The sequence below is a fragment of the Rhinoraja longicauda genome, chromosome 6, assembly GCF_053455715.1.
Source record: "Rhinoraja longicauda isolate Sanriku21f chromosome 6, sRhiLon1.1, whole genome shotgun sequence".
Taxonomy (NCBI): domain Eukaryota; kingdom Metazoa; phylum Chordata; class Chondrichthyes; order Rajiformes; family Arhynchobatidae; genus Rhinoraja; species Rhinoraja longicauda.
In genome coordinates, this window is record NC_135958.1 from 42,916,856 (window position 1) to 42,935,373 (window position 18,518).

At 44.0% G+C, this 18,518-nt stretch overlaps 1 protein-coding gene across 1 annotated transcript in view; it reads left to right on the forward strand.

Moving 5' to 3' along the window:
• The window catches only part of ap1g1 (adaptor related protein complex 1 subunit gamma 1), a 138,414-nt gene that overhangs the window by 42,525 nt on the left and 77,371 nt on the right, over positions 1-18,518 (forward strand). The window contains exons 6-8 of the mRNA XM_078400867.1: positions 184-260; positions 9,508-9,603; positions 16,491-16,571. Of these exons, the coding sequence (XP_078256993.1) occupies positions 184-260; positions 9,508-9,603; positions 16,491-16,571 (254 nt within the window). The remainder of the gene's footprint in view (positions 1-183; positions 261-9,507; positions 9,604-16,490; positions 16,572-18,518) is intronic.

An 18,518-nucleotide genomic window follows, 5' to 3' on the forward strand; every position in this document is an offset into this window, starting at 1 on the left:
CATAGCACTAGTGTGAACGGGTGATCAATGTTCAGCTTGGACTTGGGCCGAAGGGCCTGTTTCCATGCTCTATCTCAATCTCTAAACTAACCTAAAACACTAGTGCAATTATATTTAATCCAGAAAAAAATCTCAATTATTTATTTTGTCTTGTGCTATAATCTTTATTCTTCCCGACCCCAGGTGTACTTCACACATCCGTTGTTCTTCTTACTGAGATGTGTGAACGAAGTCCTGATATGTTAGCACACTTCAGGAAAGTAAGTAACCAAACTTCTATGTTCTGTGTTCTAATGGCAATTTTTAATATGGTTACACACTCCAGCAGTTGAGATTACAGATTAGGCTAAATTTATATTCGCAAATAATTATCCTACATAGTGTTGCACAAGCTTGAACTCCTAAATTCTCTTGTAGATGAATTTGTGCATGAATTAGTAGAATGCAATAAATTACATCCATAAAATATACATGCAGGGTCAGATTTTTATTAGTTAGTATGTTGTTTATAATTGTTAAAATAAATTAAATTTCAAGTTTGCACATAAAATGTGATTCCCTCTCGGATTGTTGTCACACACTTCATTTTACGATTATGTGCTAGTTGTTTAATTTATTTTGGGTGTTGCAGCTCTTTCAGTATAGTTATAACCTCCATTTTCATGTACAGCTATAATATAACATCCCAACTTTTACACTCAATACTCCCAACAAAAGCAACTTAAGACCATCATGAACAAAATAGTCCACATCTTTAGCAACCCATCTACTAGTTAAACATTCATCTCCACACTATGACTGCAGAGTGCACCATTTACTCTCCGTAGACTAATCTAATAGACTCCCCTAAACGTACAAACTCTTCTATCGAGTAAGACAAGGGCAGCGCTTCCACCTGCATATCCTCCAAGGTGCACGGAATCAGACTGACTTCATTCTTGAGAAATCTAAATCCTACAATTTCCTACAAAGCACTGTGGAGAACCTTCACAAGAAGCTCCAGCAGTTGAAAAGGTGGCACCTTACCATCACCAAGGCTCACCTATGCGTAGGCAATGGTTGTTTCTAATGCCCTCTTGTTTAAAAATAACTAAATATCCTCTGAATCAGAAAAGGACTCATTTAAATTAAATTAAATTAACTAAGTTAAGGGAACTGCAGATGCTGTTTTAAACCGAAGATAGACGAAAAGCTGGAGTAACTCAGCGGGACAGGCAGCATCTCTGGAGAGAAGGAACGGGTGACGTTTTGGGTCGAGACCCTTCAGACTGGCTAGGGATAAGGGAAATGAGAGATATAGATGGTGATGTGGAGAGATAACAATGAATGAAAAAAATGCAAAAAAGTAACGACGATAAAGGAAACAGGCCATTATTAGCTGTTTGAAGGGTGAAAATGAGAAACTAGTGCGACTTGGGTGCGGGAGGGAGAGGGAGGGGGAATGCTCACAATGCATAATCCTCTGAAATTTCCGCCACCTCCAACGGGATCCCACCATTAGCCACATTTTCCCATCTCCACCCCTTTCGCCTTCCGTTCCCTCCGCAACATCCCTTCCCACCCAAACCACCCCCTCCCCAGGCACCTTCCCCAGCAACCGCAGAAGATGCAATACCTCCTCCCTCGACTGTCCAGGGACCCCGACAGTCCTTTCAGGTTAGGCAGAGGTTCACTTGCACCTCTTCCAACCTCATCTACTGTATCCGTTGTTCAAGATGTGGACTCTTACACATCGGCGAGGCCAAACGTAGAATGGGCGATCGTTTCGTGGGAAACCTTCGCTCAGCCCGCCTAAACCTACCTTACCTCCTGGTTGCTAAACACTAATTCTCCTTCACATTCCCACACATGCGTTTCTGTCCTAGGTCTCCTCCATTGTCAGAGTGAGGCTAAACGCAAATTGGAGGAACAGCATCTCATATTTTGTTTGGGCAGCTAACAGCCCAGTGGTATGAATATTGGATCCTCTCACTTCAGGTAGCCCCGGCATTCCCTCTCTATCTATCCCTCCCCCACCCAAGTCGCACTAGCTTCTCATTTTCACCCTGCAAACATCGAACAATGGGTTTCCTTTATCATTGTTACGTTTTTGCATATCTTTCATTCATTGTTTTTTTATCTCTCCACATCACCGGTTATATCTTTCATTTCCCTTAACCCTAACCAGTCTGAAGAAGGGACTTGACCCGAAATGTCACCCATTCCTTAAATTGGAGGGAGCCCAAAAGCGGTTCACTTGCTAATTCCTGGAATGAGAGTTTTGTCGTGGCAGGAATGACTTGCAAAAAGATCTGTAATCTTTGTGGAGTTTGAAACAAAGACTATTGAACATGTGGAAACATTGACTGGTTCAAACATTATGGAATACTGGATGGGCGCTTGGATGGGAAAGGTGTTGAGAAATGCGGGCCGGTGTAGAGGAATATGGACCTTATGTGGACAAATTGGATTAGTGTAGATTGCATGGAGGAGGTGGACTAAGAGGGCACTTTTCTGTGGTGTATGCTTCTGTGATTGGATTTTATGCAAGATCCTCAGGTGGCAGGTTACCACACTGGTATAAGTTGAAATGCTGCCACTAGTGGGAGTGTCTGAATGATGAGGCTTAGTTGGAAGGAGACAGTCATTTAAAATAGGGTTACATGGGAATTTCCTCTCACAAGGTGGCACATCACTGATTTTTTTTACTACGGAGGGTTGTGGAGGCTCAATCATTGATGTTTAAAGAGGGAGATCAATTTTTAAAAGATCTGGAAATTGCAGGCAATATGGAGCTAACACATAATTGGGCTCTGGGGCAAATCAGCCATGATTGTATTGAGTGGCAGGGCAGGCTGAAGGCACCAGGGAACCCACTCTGGTGTTCCTTCTTGTATTCATGAAAATAGATGCATATTCCATGCATTCTTTTAAGGAATTTGAAATACACATTTGAAATATGGGTGGGGAATGTATTTATGTGAAGGTTGGGTTTTTGCTTCCTTTTTGCAATCACTTTGATCTTCACAACAAAAACACACTGCTACTTGTCAGAATTGATTCTATTTCAACCTGTTTCCCAATATTCTCACAAGTGTTTCTTTTATTATTCATCTCTTATTGCAAACCCTACATGATTCTAGAATGAAAAGGTAAGAATACATTCTGAATATGAAAACTACCCACTGCATGATTGAAAAAAAAAAGCTTTTGTTTTGTTCAGGGTCAGTATACTTAATGGGGATCACTTTGTTAAATATTTACAATGTACAAATAACATTGTAACAAAATGTGTTTATTAGAAGTTGCAATCTGATGTAAAAATGATTTATTACAAAAATCAAAATACATACAGTGAAATATACATTGCAATTCCTTGTAGAAACAAGGAACTGCGGATGCTGGTTTAGAAAAAAAACAAAGTGCTGGAGTAACTTGGTCAGGCAGCATCTCGGGGACGTGGATTGGTGACATTTCAGATCGGGCTGATCTTTCTTCAGGCTAATTGTGGGGAGTATGGGGGTCGGAACAATGGAAGAGAGGAGGTGCAAGACAAAGTCTAGCAAGTAATAGGTGGATATTGGTGAGGGGGGGAGAGTTGATAGGCACATGATTGTACAAAAGCCAGAGATGAAAAGACAGAAGCTGAGATGAAAGAATTGAACAGTTGTGCATTGTGAAGCTAGAGGAAGGAATGTAGGTGGAAAGGGGGGGAGGGGTGGTGGGGTTTGTGAAATATGGCAGAGGGAAGAAATGGGGATGGGGACACGCTGGAGGGAGGGGTTGTAGTTACCCAAAATTGGAGAAATCATTGTTCATACCATTTGACTGTAAGCTACCAAAACGGAATATGAGGTGCCGTCCAATTTGCATGCGGCCTCACTCTGGCAATGGAGGCACAGGACAGAAAGCTCGGTATGGGAAGAGGAGTTGAAATGGTTAGAAGGCCTTGGCAGACTAAGCATTGAAGCGGTTGCGGAGTCTACGCTTGATCTCACCGATCAGGCCACATCGGGAACACCGGATTCAGTTGATGAGGTCAGTGGAGACACATGTGAACCTCTGTCTCACATGTGTGTGCTGCTAGTCGCTAGATGGAGGGGAGGGGTGAGGTATAAGGAAGGTGTTACATCATTTGCGTTTGAGGGCAAAGTTGCAGGATGTCCTGTAATTCTGCTCTCTGTTCATCTGTTTCCCTCCTTTCACCCCACCAGCCTCTGCATCGAACACATCATCGTCCGACATTTTTGTCACCTCCAATGTGATCCCACCACTAATCACAACTTCCCATCCCCGGTCTTTTTCTACTTCCACAGAGACCGCTCCCTCTGCAACTCCTTGGTTCACTCATCCTTCCCACTCAACCCATCTCCCCAGATACCCCTACCCAGGTACTTTCCCCTGCAAATGCAGGAAATCTAACACCTATCCCTATACCTCCTCCCTTACCTCCGTTCAGACACCCCAGCAATCGTGCTCTTCCTCGAACCTCATGTACTGCATATAATATTCCTGATGTGGCCACCTGTACATCGGCAAGACCAGGAGTAAACTCTGATTGTTTCATCGAATACTTGTGCTCGATCTGCCAAGGCCTACTGGATCTCCCGGTTCAGAGGAGATCTTATCCTCTGAGAGGAGATCTTATCGAAACGTATAAGATTATTAAGGGGTTGGACACGTTAGAGGCAGGAAACATGTTCCCAATGTTGGGGGAGTCCAGAACAAGGGGCCACAGTTTAAGAATAAGGGGTAGGCCATTTAGAACTGAGATGAGGAAAAACTTTTTCAGTCAGAGAGTTGTGAATCTGTGGAATTCTCTGCCTCAGAAGGCAGTGGAGGCCAATTCTCTGAATGCATTCAAGAGAGAGCTGGATAGAGCTCTTAAGGATAGCGGAGTCAGGGGGTATGGGGAGAAGGCAGGAACGGGGTACTGATTGAGAATGATCAGCCATGATCACATTGAATGGTGGTGCTGGCTCGAAGGGCCGAATGGCCTCCTCCTGCATCTATTGTCTATTGTTTATTGGTTGATAACCATTTTAAATTCCCTTCCCATTCCCACATTGACTGTTCTTTCTTTGTCTGCCTCCATTGCCAGAGTGAGGATGCGTGCTAATCGATGAACAGCATCTCATATTTTGCTCAATAGTTTACAGCTCCTCCACCGTGCCCCACGGACTTGCACCTATTTCTTCCGTTCCATCTACATTCCTTCCTCTAGCTTCACAATTTGCAACTTTTCAATCCTTTTCTCATACCTGTGCTTTCATCTCTGGCCTTTGTCCAAACATCTGACGATCAAAAAGGCTATTACTAAGGAGAAGGCGCTTGGGAAGCAGAAAGGTCTGAAAGTGCATTTGGATTCCCAAAACGTTCATCTGCAAGTCGAATCAGTAGTAAGGAAGGCAAATGCAATGCTAGCATTTATTTCGAGAGGGTTCGAATACAAAACAGGGATATAATGCTGTGGTTTTATCAGGTACTGATCAGACCCTTTCAGGACTATTGCAAGCAGTTTTGGGCCCCATATCTGAGGAAGGATGTGCATGCATTAAGAGGGTCCAGAGGAGGTTTAGAGACTGATTCCAGGAATGATCGGGTTAACATATGATCATTTGACAGCACTAGGCTTCTACTTGCTGGAGTTTAAAGGATGTGGGACCTCATTGAAACTTACCAAATAGGATAGAGTAAATGTTGAGAGGATTTTTCCCACTAGGGAGAAGGTCTAGGACCAGAGGCCATAGCCTCAGAATAAAATGACTCTCCTTTAGAAAGGAGATGAGGAATCACTGTAGTCAGAGGGTGGAGAATCTGTGACTTTCATTACAAATGACGTGTATGGAGGCCAAATTGATGGATATTTTTAAGGCGGAGATTGACAGATTCTTAACTTGTAAGGGTGTTATGGGGAGAAGGCAGGAGAATGGGATTGAGAGGGAATGATAGATCAGCCACTATGAATGGCAGAGTCGACTTGATGTGCCAAATGAGGTACTCCAGCAAATTGTATCTTGCTTTCAGTGCAATTGCCTGTGGAACTTAATTTTAATGTTTATGTCGACATGGGTCTATCGTCACACAGCACTTAAACAGCCCTTTGACCCAACTTGTCCACACTGACCAAGAGTAGGATAGTGTTAATGTACGGGGATCGCTGGGCGGCGCGGACTTGGTGGGCCGAAAAGGCCTGTTTCCGCGCTGTATATATATGATATGATAAGTCCTATCTTAGCTGGTCCCACACCCCAATTCTATGTTAGATCCAGAATTTATTTGGCCTGTGTCCCTCGGGACCTTTTGTATCCATGTGCCTGCCATAGAGAGTCGTTCTGCGTGGAAACAGACCCTCCATTCACCTCTCTTCAAAGTCTCTTCATTCACCCCATCAATTCCACTCATCATTTTATATACGTCTAAGGTTACCTCCAGCGCCCAATGAATATAATTCTAGCCTGTTCAGTCTCTCCCTATAGCTCATGCCCTCGGGTCTGGGCAACATCTTTGAATTCTGTTCTGGATTCTTTCCAGGTTAATGGTATCTTTCACATAGCAGGGTGACCAAAACTAAACACAATTTTCCAAATGTGGCCTCAATTAAAGTCCCAACTAATATACCTGACTGATGAACGTGCTATATACCACCTTCACCACCCTATCTACCTGCAAAGCCACTTTCAGGAATAATGTGTAAATATACATCCAGATCCCTCTGCTCTACAACAGTCCCCAGGGCACTACTATCACAGTGAAGGTCCTACCTGGATTTGACGGCCCAAAATACTACACCTCGCACTTATCTGAATTAAAGACATATATCGTGGAAATAGGCTCATTGGCCCAACTTGCCCACATCGATTAATATGTGCATCGACATTAGTCCTACCTGCCTGCGTTTGGCGAATATCCCTTGAAACCTATCCTATCCGTGTTTGTCTAAATGTTTCTCAAACGTTGCGATAGTACCTGCCTCATCTACCTCCTCTGGCAACGCGCTCCATATACCCGCCACACTTTGTGTAAAAAAAAAAAAAGCCCCTCAGATTCCTATTAAATCCTCCCTCATCTTAAAGCTATGTCCTCTGGTTCTCGATTCCCCTACTCTGGTCAAGAGATTCTGTGTTTACACATCTATTTCTCTCATGATTTTGTATAATTCTATGAGATCACCTCTTATCCTCCTGCGCTCCATGGAATAGAGTCCCTAGTGTGCTCAAACGCTCCCGATAGCTCAAGCCCTCGAGTCCTGGCAGCGTCCTCGTCAATCTTCTCTGCACCCTTTCCAGCTTGACAACATCTTTCCTATAACATAGTGCCTAAAACTAAACATAATGCTCTAAATGTGCCTTACCAGCATCTTATATAAAATTATCCCCCAACTTCTGTACTCAATACTCTGACCGATGAAGGCCAAAGTGCCAAAAGCTTTTTGACCAACCTTTCTACCTGCGACGCCACTTTCTGGCTGAGATTTACAAGTCGTTAATCTGCGAGGTACTTTATCTTGCACAAAATGTTTGTACCCTTTATCCTTTATCTGTACAGTGTGGATAGCTTGATGGTAACCTTGTATAGTTTTTGACGGGAAAGCATGCAAACAAAAGCTTTTCACTGTACCTCGATACATGTGTCAATAATAAACTATACGTAAACTAAGCTACGTTAGCCGTCAAGATCCTGCTGTAATTCTTGATAACAATTTTCACTTTCCACGGCACCACCTATTTTAGTGTCACGGACAAACAAATGAATAATTCCTTGATCATACATACTCATCTATTTCATCGCTATCAATGACAAAGAACAACGGGGTACCGATCCCTGAACAATACCACAATCACAGGACTGATCACAACCACATTTAGTATCCAATTAGCTAGCTTTCCCTGGATCCCATGCGATCTAACCTTTCTGGGCAGCCTAGCATGTGGAACCTTATCAGAGGTGCTGAAGTCTAGATAGACTAGGTCTGTGACTGCCCTTCTTGGTTACCTGTAAACTCGATCACAATCTCCCATGCATAAAGCCAAGCTGACTATTCCAAATCAACCCCAGTCTTTCCAAATGCATGTATATCTTATCCCTCAAAATCCTCTACAGTTACTTTAGTACCACAGACTTGCTGGTCTCTAGTTTGCAGGTTTTTCTTTGTAGCCCTTCTTAAACATTAGCCAACCTACAGTCATTTGGCACCTCAACCTTGTCTCAATCAAACTTCCTCAAACTCAATTGCAACAAATCTGAAATCATCATCATTGGTCCAAAAACGCTCACCAAATCCACCCAAAACTTCATCCTCAACATTGATGGTCTCCCAGTATCCACCTCACCTCACATCCGGAATCTTGGAATCATCCTTGATCAAACCCTCTCCTTCGACAAACACATCACAAAGACAGCCTTCTTCCACCTCAAAAACATTGCCCGTCTCCGTCCATCCCTCTCCTCCACAGCTGCAGAAACCCTCATCCACGCCTTCATCACCTCCCGTCTGGACTACTGCAACAGCCTCCTCCTCTATGGCGCACCCTCAAAAATCATCAATAAACTTCAATACATTCAAAACTCCGCTGCCCGTCTACTCACACACACCTCGATCCGTGACCATATCACCCCCGTCCTTTATAAACTCCACTGGCTCCCCATCCCCCAGAGAATCCAGTACAAAATCCTCCTCATAACCTACAAAGCCCTCCATAACCTGACCCCATCCTACCTGACCGACCTCCTCCACAGGCACACTCCCACCTGCACCCTCCGCTCTGCCACTGCCAATCTCCTATCCCCCCACATCCGGACTAAACTCGGATCCTGGGGGGACAGGGCTTTCTCCATCGCTGCTCCCACCCTATGGAACTCACTACCTCAAACCGTTAGAGACTCCCCCACACTCACCACATTCAAAACATCGCTGAAGTCTCACCTGTTCAGTACTGCCTTCAACCACTGAAGGTCACCTCACCTTCTGTCTCCTTTCTCTGTTCATTTATTTATTTATTTATTTATCTATTTATTCATTTCCCTATGTTCTCAAAATCTCTGTAAAGCGTCTTTGAGTATATGAAAAGCGCTATATAAATAAAATGCATTATTATTATTATTATTAATGGTGAGCCATGTGCCTCAGTCAACACTCCGGCCATTTCTGCTTTAGATTTCCCCCAGTATCCTTGGATATATCTCATCAGACTCAGAAGATTTATTTACCTTCATACGCCTTAGAATGTCCAGCATGTCTTCACTGTAATACAGACACTTCTCAAGACATTTCCGTTAACATTCCCAAGTTCCCTGATCCATAGTAAAAACAGGAGAAATATTCATTGAGGACCTGCTCACCTCCTTTCTTCCTGACAGTAACTGCAATGTATCCTGCCATCCAGGCTTCCTTACTCCTACTTGTCTTCCCCTTCAATATAATAGGAGCAGGCATACCTTGAACTTGTTTATGAATGCTTTGATGTTAATGTTTTTGTTTACAGTATTAATATTTGTGTTCTGAGATGTAACCTTTTATATTTTCAGTTGGTTCCTCAGCTTGTTCGAATCCTGAAAAATCTTATCATGTCTGGTTACTCACCAGAGCATGATGTCTCTGGCATTAGCGATCCATTCCTTCAGGTCAGTCTTTGGTGTGTGCCTTGAATCATTTGTGAAAATGTTTATTTTTCTAACAGTGTTCAAGATCGAATTTGATTCAAGGTAGATAATGTTTGGAAAAAAGTTTTAAAAGGTAAAAGGAAAGTGATAGGCTCAGGAAGAGAGACCAGCCAATAAAAGGAAAGGAAGGGGCAGAACAGTGGGAGATTTATTATCTTAAAAAGTCAAGGAGACTTGGCGAGTAGCCATTTTGATTAGAGAAGGCATTTTTTTAAAAATCAGTGGGAAAGTTAAGAGAAAGAGCCGTTTGTGATTGGAACAAGGCGGAGTGAAGGAGGAACATTTAAAAGGCAGGTGTTTGGCTCGGGCACAGTAGCAAATAAGAGGAAAGGAAAGTTTAGCGGTGCAGCCGTGTGGATGGTGTTATAGGGGAGCATTGGTCAGGTGAACCTATGGATACTGTTGTGAGGGAACATTGGTCAGGGGACAGCAGCATTCTGCAGTGTTGGGCCTGGCTCTGAGGTACTGAGCAGTGGGGAGTCAGACAAAGCCATAGTGGTAGGAGGCTTGGGGACAGGAGGGAGATTCTGTGGCAGCAAATGAGACCACAGAATATATTGCCTCCCTGGTGCCAGTGTCCAGGATGTCTCGTTGAGTGGGGGGGGGGGGGGGGTTATGACATAGATAGGGCGTTAGGCTGAAGATTCAAAAGTAGGTTCCCGAGTGCAGTAATCTCCGGATTGCTCCTGGAGCCACATTCTAGTGAGCGTAGGAAAAGGATGATAGGACAGGTGACTGTTGGGGCAGGGGTCAAACACTCAGATATTTAGCCCGGTGGGGTCTCTTTTGGGACAGAAGTGACCTGTACAAGAGGGACAGGTTCCATCTGAACTGGAGAGGGACCAATTATCTTCCATGGAGGATTGCCAGTGCTACACGGGAAGGTTTAGCATAGAGGTGGGGGTGGTGGCAGCCAGTGTAATCGGCCAGAAATTGGAAAGATTAATAGGGAGGTGGAGGTTAGGACCAGTCTCAAAGGAAGGACAGGTAAGGAGTATTGTGCAGTTGAACTTCAAGCCTGGGTCGGTGCTTGGGATTATGATGTTGCAGCCATAACGGGAACATGGTTGCGAGAGGGACATGACTGGCATCTCAATCTTCCAGGGTGTTGATGTTTCAGACATGATTGAGAGGGAGGCAAAAGAGGTGGAGGAGTTACACTGCTGTCAAGGTGTCACAGCAGCACTCAGACGACAAGCTGGAGAGTTCATCCGCTGAGGCGATATAGGTAGAGCTTAGAAATAAGAAAAGTGAAACATTTTAATGGCATTGTACTATAGGCCCATCAATAGCAAGTGGGAGATAAAAGAACAGGTATGGGGACAGATTCCTGAAAGGTTGCCAAAGCAACAGGCTTGTTTTGGTGATTTTAACTTTCTCAGTATTGACTGGGACTTGTTCAGTGCTAAAGACTTAGACGGGGCAGAATTTGTGGCGTGTATCCGAGCGGGTTTATTGACACAGTATTTGGATAGTCCAACCCATGGAGAGAACATACTGGACCTTGTGTTGGGAAATGAGCCTGGTTTCATGTGATCATAATCCCCAAAATGATCTAAACTTCATAAGTTGTAAGATTGTTTTGAATAGGGAGAAGGCTGGATTTTGTGGAAAGGTACTAACTACGAGTAAGACAGGAACTTGGGAGGGTGGCTTAATAACTTGCGTTATCAAGTAGGAACTCTGAAGGGTATTCTGGGAGCAGTTGTTAATGGGCAAGTCCACATCTGATGCAGAAGACATTGAAAGGCCAGTTAAGTTCAAAACTGGCATGTTCCAGTAAGGACGAGAGATAATGTTGGCAAAGGAATGAAATCTTGGTGGACCATAGAGGTTGTAAATTTGGTCAAAAAGAGAAATGAAGCACATGCAATATTTAAGAGGGTGAAATCAGATGGGGCTTTTGAGGTACATAAAGAAAAGAAGAAACAAAACAAGCAGGTGATTAGAAGGAGCGAAAGGGACCAGGAATTGGCATTAAAAAAAATCCCAATGCTTTTTGTACCTACATTTAACCATTGTACCTACATTGTACCATGTGCAAGAACCACAAGGTTGGTGTGGTGGATGTCTAACTTCACTAATATTGACCAGGACTTACTTGGTGCAAGAGGATTAGATGGGCAGAATTTGTTAGATGTATCCAAGAAGGTTTCTGAAACACTAGGTGGATAGTCTGACTCGAGCAGGGATCATACTGATCTTTGTATTTGGAAACGAGCCTGGCCAGGTGTTGTTACGGTGTAAGAACATCTTGGAAATGGTGATCATAGGTTTCAAGATTGTTTTGAATCGTGGCAGATATGCATGTTAGGGGAAGATACTCAATTGGGGCAAGGAACATAGAAAATAGGTGCAGGAGTAGGCCATTCGGCCCTTCGAGCCAGCACCGCCATTCAATATGATCATGGCTGATCATCCAAAACCAGAACCTCGTTCCTGCTTTTCCCCCATATCCCTTGATTCAGTTAGTCCAAAGAGCTAAATCTAACTCTTGAAAACATCCAATGAATTGGCCTCCACTGCCTTCTGTGGCAGAGAATTCCACAGATTCACATCTCTCTGGGTGAAAACGTTTTCTCTCACCTCAGTCCTAAATGGCCTACCCCTTATTCTTAAACTGTGACCCCTGGTTCTGGACTCCCCCAACATCGGGAACAATTTTCCTACATCTAGTCTGTCCAATCCTTTTAAGAATTTTGCATTTTTCTATAAGATCCTATCTCATCCTTCTAACTCCCAGTGAATACAAGCCCAAGCGATCCATTCTTTCGTCATATGTCAGTGCCGCCATCCCGGGAATGAACCTGGTAAACCTACACTGCACTCCCTCAGTAGCAATAATGTCCTTCCTCAAATTAGAAGACCGAAACTGTACACAATACTCCAGGTGCGTCTCACCAGGGCCCTGTATAACTGCAGTAGGACCTCCTTGCTCCTATAATCAAATCCTCTTGTAATGAAGGCCAACATGCCATTTGCTTTCTTCACTAGGCAGAAGGTAAGGAGGGTAGATTGGGTGCAGTTGTTATTGGGTAAGTCCACAGATGAAGTGGGAGTCCATCAAAGGACCTGCCTGTCCAGTAAAGAGGAGGGATAAGGATGGCAAAGTAAGAGAACCGTGGATGCCCAAGGAGGTGGTAAGCTTGCTCAGGAAGAAAAAGGGAATGCATGTCAGGTTTAAGGTGGCATCAGGTGGCATGAGGAAAATAAAATGAGAAGGAAAGAACAAGCGGCAAATTAGAAGGGCCAAAAGGGACCGGGAAATGTCATTGATGAGTCGGATTAAGGAAAATCCCAAGGCTTCTTAAAAAAAAAAGAGGGTGACCAGAGAGAAGATGGGACCACTCAAAGATAAAGGGGGGGAATCTATCCTGAGAGTCAAAGGATGTAGAGTCATAGAGTGATACAGTGTGGAGCCAGGCCCTTGGGCCCAACTTGCCCACACCGGCCAACATGTTCCAGCTACACTAGTCCCACCTGCCTGCGCTTGGTCTATATCCCTCCAAACCTGTCCTATCCATGTACCTGTCTAACTGTTTCTTAAATGTTGGGATAGTCCCAGCCTCAACTACCTCATCTAGCAGCTTGTTCGATACACCCACCACCCTTTGTGTGAAAATGTTACCCCTCAGATTCCTATTAAATCTTTTCCCCTTCACCTTGAACCTATGTCTTCTGGTCCTCGATTCCCCTACTCTGGGCAAGAGTTTCTGTGCATTTACCCGATCTTTTCCTCACATGATTTTGTCTACCTCTATAAGATCTCCCCTCATCCTCCTGCGCTCCATGGAATACATACCAAGCCTATTCAACCTCTCCCTATATCTCACACCCTCTAGTCCTGGCAACATCCTCATAAATCTTTTCTGAACCCTTTCAAGCTTGACAATATCTTTCCTATAACATGGTGCCCAGAACTGAACAGAATATTCTAAATGCAGTCTCAACAGCGTCTTATACAACTGCAACATGACCTCCCAACTTCTATACTCGCCTCTGAGTGACAAGGGGATGGATAGCAGGAAATGATCAATAAGTGCAACTGTTCTAAAGTTCTTGATAAACAATAGACAATAGGTGCAGGAGTAGGCCGTTCGGCCCTTCGAGCCAGCACCGCCATTCAATGTGATCATGGCTGATCATTCTCAATCAGTACCTCGTTCCTGCCTTCTCCCCATACCCCCTGACTCCGCTATCCTTAAGAGCTCTATCTAGCTCTCTCTTTAATGCATTCAGAGAATTGGCCTCCACTGCCTTCTGAGGCAGAGAATTCCACAGATTCACAACTCTCTGACTGAAAAAGTTTTTCCTCATCTCCGTTCTAAATGGCCTACCCCTTATTCTTAAACTGTGGCCCCTGGTTCTGGACTCCCCCAACATTGGGAACATGTTTCCTGCCTCCAACGTGTCCAACCCCTTAATAACCTCGTACATTTCGATAAGATCCCCTCTCATCCTTCTAAATTCCAGTGTATACAAGCCTAGTCGCTCCAGTCTTTCAACATATGATAGTCCCGCCATTCCGGGAATTAACCTAGTAAACCTACGCTGCATGCCCTCAATAGCAAGAATATCCTTCCTCAAATTTGGAGACCAAAAATGCATACAGTACTCCAGGTGCGGTCTCATTAGGGACCTGTACAACTGCAGAAGGACCTCTTTGCTCCTATACTCAACTCCTCTTGTTATGAAGGCCAACATTTCATTGGCTTTCATCACTGCCTGCTGTACCTGCATGCTTCCTTTCAGTGCCTGATGCATTAGGACACCCAGATCTCGTTTTCCTAACTTGACACCATACAGATAATAATCTGCCTTCCTATTCTTACCACCAAAGTGGATAACCTCACACTTATCCACATTAAACTGCATCTGCCATGCATCCGCCCAATCACACAACCTGTCCAAGTCACCCTGCAACCTCATAGCATCTTCCTCACTGTTCACACTGCCACCCAGGTTTGTATCATCTGCAAATTTACTAATGGTACTTTTAATCCCTTCATCCAAGTCATTAATGTATATTGTAAATAGCTGTGGTCCCAGCACCGAGCCTTGCGGTACCCCACTACTCAGTGCCTGCCATTCTGAAAGGGACCCATTTATCCCCACTCTTTGCTTTCTGTCTGTCAACCAATTTTCTATCCATGTCAGTACCCTATCTCCAATGCCATGCGCTCTAATTTTGCCCACCAATCTCTTATGTGGGACCTTGTCGAAGGCTTTCTGAAAGTCGAGGTACACCACATCCACCGGCTCTCCCCTGTCAATTTTCCTAGTTACATCCTCAAAAAATTCCAGAAGATTAGTCAAGCATGATTTCCCCATCGTAAATCCATGATGACTCGGAACGATCCTGTTACTGCTATCCAAATACTCCGCAATTTCGTCTTTTATAATTGACTCCAGCATCTTCCCCCACCACTGATGTCAGACTAACTGGTCTATAATTTCCCGTTTTCTCTCTCCCTCCTTTCTTAAAAAGAGATAACATTAGCTACCCTCCAATCCACAGGAACTGACCCTGAATCTATAGAATATTGGAAAATGATCACCAATACGTCCACAATTTCTAGAGCCACCTCCTTAAGTACCCTGGGATGCAGACCATCAGGCCCTGGGGGTTTATCAGCCTTCAGTCCCATCAGTCTACCCAAAACTTTTTCCTGCCTAATGTGGATTTCCTCCAGTTCCTCCATCACCCTAGGATTTCTAGAACATCTGGGAGATTGTTTGTATCTTCCTTAGTGAAGACAGATCCAAAGTACCGGTTCAACTCGTCTGCCATTTCCTGGATCCCCATAATAAATTCCCCTGCTTCTGTCTTCAAGGGACCCACATTTACCTTGACTATTTTTTTCCTCTTCACGTACCTAAAAAAGCTTTTGCTATCCTCCTTTATATTGTTGGCTAGTTTACCCTAGTACCTCATCTTTAATTCCAAGTCCCTGAATTTTCTGGTTTGGTCATAAAGACACATTATGGAAATAGGCCTCTTAGACCAACTTGTCCATGCTGACCAAGATGCCCCACCTAAGCCAGTCGCATTTCCCTACATTTGGTCCAATCCTCATGATCAGTGGTTTACAACTTCTTCAGGCCACAACCCCCTTGGCTCCATAAACTCATCCCCAGTGCCTCCCCGAGCATACAAAAAGCAAAAACAATAGCGGTTTGCTCGACCCACTATCAGTGGTAGTAACTTGTGTACAACACTATTTATTAATATTTCTAATGAAATAAAATGCTGGCTTCGTGCCAATTACAGGTGTGAGTATGCTAACTATTATCACAACAATTATGCATAATTATGCATGAATCATTATATAAAATGCAAATAATAAGTTTGAAAAGTTGCGAAATACTATTTAGCAAAACAGTGCGTAGTTTTAGAGAGAAGGTCTGTGGAGCACCTGGTAGAGCAGGTCAAGTGCATACTGACATCGCTCTTGCCCAATGCCTTGCCCAGCTCCAGCACCACCTTGCCCCTTAATCCCACAGACCCGCAGTTGGCAGTACTGGCCACTTTGGGAACCACTGCTCTGGCCTTTCCCAACATGTACTTGTCCAAGTGTCTATTACGCTAACTGCCTCCTCTGGCAGCTTGATCCATACACTCGGCCCTCAATTCCACAACTTGTGGAATTGCAACGTATCACTGGACTGAACTGAAGGAACAAGTGAAGGTCGGAGCAAAATAAAGCATAATGTTGAGTGCCACAAAAAAACCGATGAAGCAAAGTGTAACATTTTGGAGCAGTAGATTGAAGTTCAGTTGATATGTCACTTTTCGAATATCATAAAAGTCAGTTTTAACATTCTAAATATTTTTTGTGTAATTCTAGGTTCGAATACTACAGTTATTACGAATGTTAGGCAGAAATGATGACGACTCAAGTGAAGCTATGAATGACATTCTTGCACAGGTGAACGCTACAACAAAATTGCCAATGGTCTGAAGTTTATGTAAGAGCTAGAAATTTCAAAATGTATTACTGCGACTCGTGTTTGTCTGGCCACGTTCCCACGTGAAAAAATGTGATTTTTAACTGACCAATTCCATTCTTTTTATGATTTTAATCATTTTAAGGTTGGAAAATGAGAAAACTTGGTCTATCTGCTGCTTGCTGCTTTTTGTGTGGCACCTAATTTATGTAAATTTTATATTTCTAAATGAAACCTCAGTCTTTACTGTTTCAATCCATCTGCATTTGCATGCACTAATAAAATGAAATGGGTAATTTCTGTCGATAATTCGTGTTTCTTTATTTTTGCACCTTGGGTTCACTATTGTTAACTTGGGTTTCCTTCCCTCAATTTAATAGTTTATTGAAAATTTGCCATCTTGTGTTATGTGTCAATTTTGTCTATATTATAAATCTGAACTGCACAAGTAATGTTTAAAAATTAAATGTTATGCAGGGTAAGCTTGCCTATAAGCACCATGAATCCAAGAAAATTTTGAAGATGGGGTTGATCCAAATTTTATTTATATTTAATATATAAACATAGCACAAAAAGTAAGGAAATTTGTGTTTGGTAGATTATTTCTTTGTTGTAACAATGCTTCTTGGCAATAAATCTTATACCGTTGGAAAGCCTGTTTATTTCCCTTTTAAATGGTGCCACATTTGTAAGGAACATGCATTTGTGGGATGAGCAGCAGAGCTGAGTATATGGGTTGCGCCCATGAATAATTTACCAAATCTTCTCTGCCAATGCCAAACAGCTTATTCTGCTGTTGCTATTGACTTGTTTTGAGCTTCTGGTACCCCCAGGTGCTGACAATCAGGTGCCTGATTGGCACCTGATTGGCAGCATCTGTGAGCATGGGCCCTGCTACAGTGGTCAGTAGGTGTCTGCTCCAAGAATCGGCATGCCACGTTTGACTGATCTGGATAGGGCCCGTGCGATAGGGCAACTTGAAGCTGGTGTTCCGCAAAACCAAGTTGCGGCATTATTTGGAGTGAGCCCTAGTACCATCTCCAAAGTGAAGGCCAAGTTCCATATAACGGGGGATGTCAGAGACAGGCCGCGAAGTGGGCGTCCCAAGAAGACGACACCCGAAGAAGAACGTTTCCTCACCCTGTCAGCACTTAGGAACCGTAGGCTGTCTTCTACAGATTTGCAGTCAAGGTTTGCAGGACGATATGGCCGACGGCTCTCTGCCCAGACAATTCGGAACAGACTGCACGCAGCCGATCTCTGGTCTCATAGGGCTGCCAGGAGGCCTGCCATGACTGCCCTTCACCGTCAGGCCTGTTTGCGCTGGTGTCGGCAACACGTGCACTGGAACCTGAACATGTGGAGGAACGTTATGTTCAGCGATGAGTCCAGATTCTGCCTACGGCAGTTGGATCATAGGGTCAAAGTGTGGAGAAGACGCGGAGAACGCTATGCTGATTGCTGCACCGATAGAGTAACATCTTTTGGTGGAGGCAGTGTGATGGTGTGGGGCGGCATCTCCCTCACTGGAAAAACGAGGCTTGTCATCATTGGAGGCAATCTCAATGCAGAGAGATATCGAGATGAGATTCTGCAACCAGTGGCAATCCCATATCTCCACAGTCTGGGACCGAACTCTATGCTCGCCCCCACAGAGCAGGGTTTCTCAGAGACTACCTCCAGAATTTGGGAGTGGAGAGGATGGAATGGCCTGCCAGCAGTCCTGACCTCAACCCCATTGAACACTTGTGGGATCAGCTTGGGCGTGCTGTTCGTTCCAGAGTGACCAACACAACCACGTTGGCTGACTTGCGACAAATGCTGGTTGAAGAATGGGATGCCATCCCACAACAGTGTGTGACCAGGCTGGTGACCAGCATGAGGAGGAGGTGCCAGGCTGTTGTGGCTGTGTATGGTTCTTCCACACG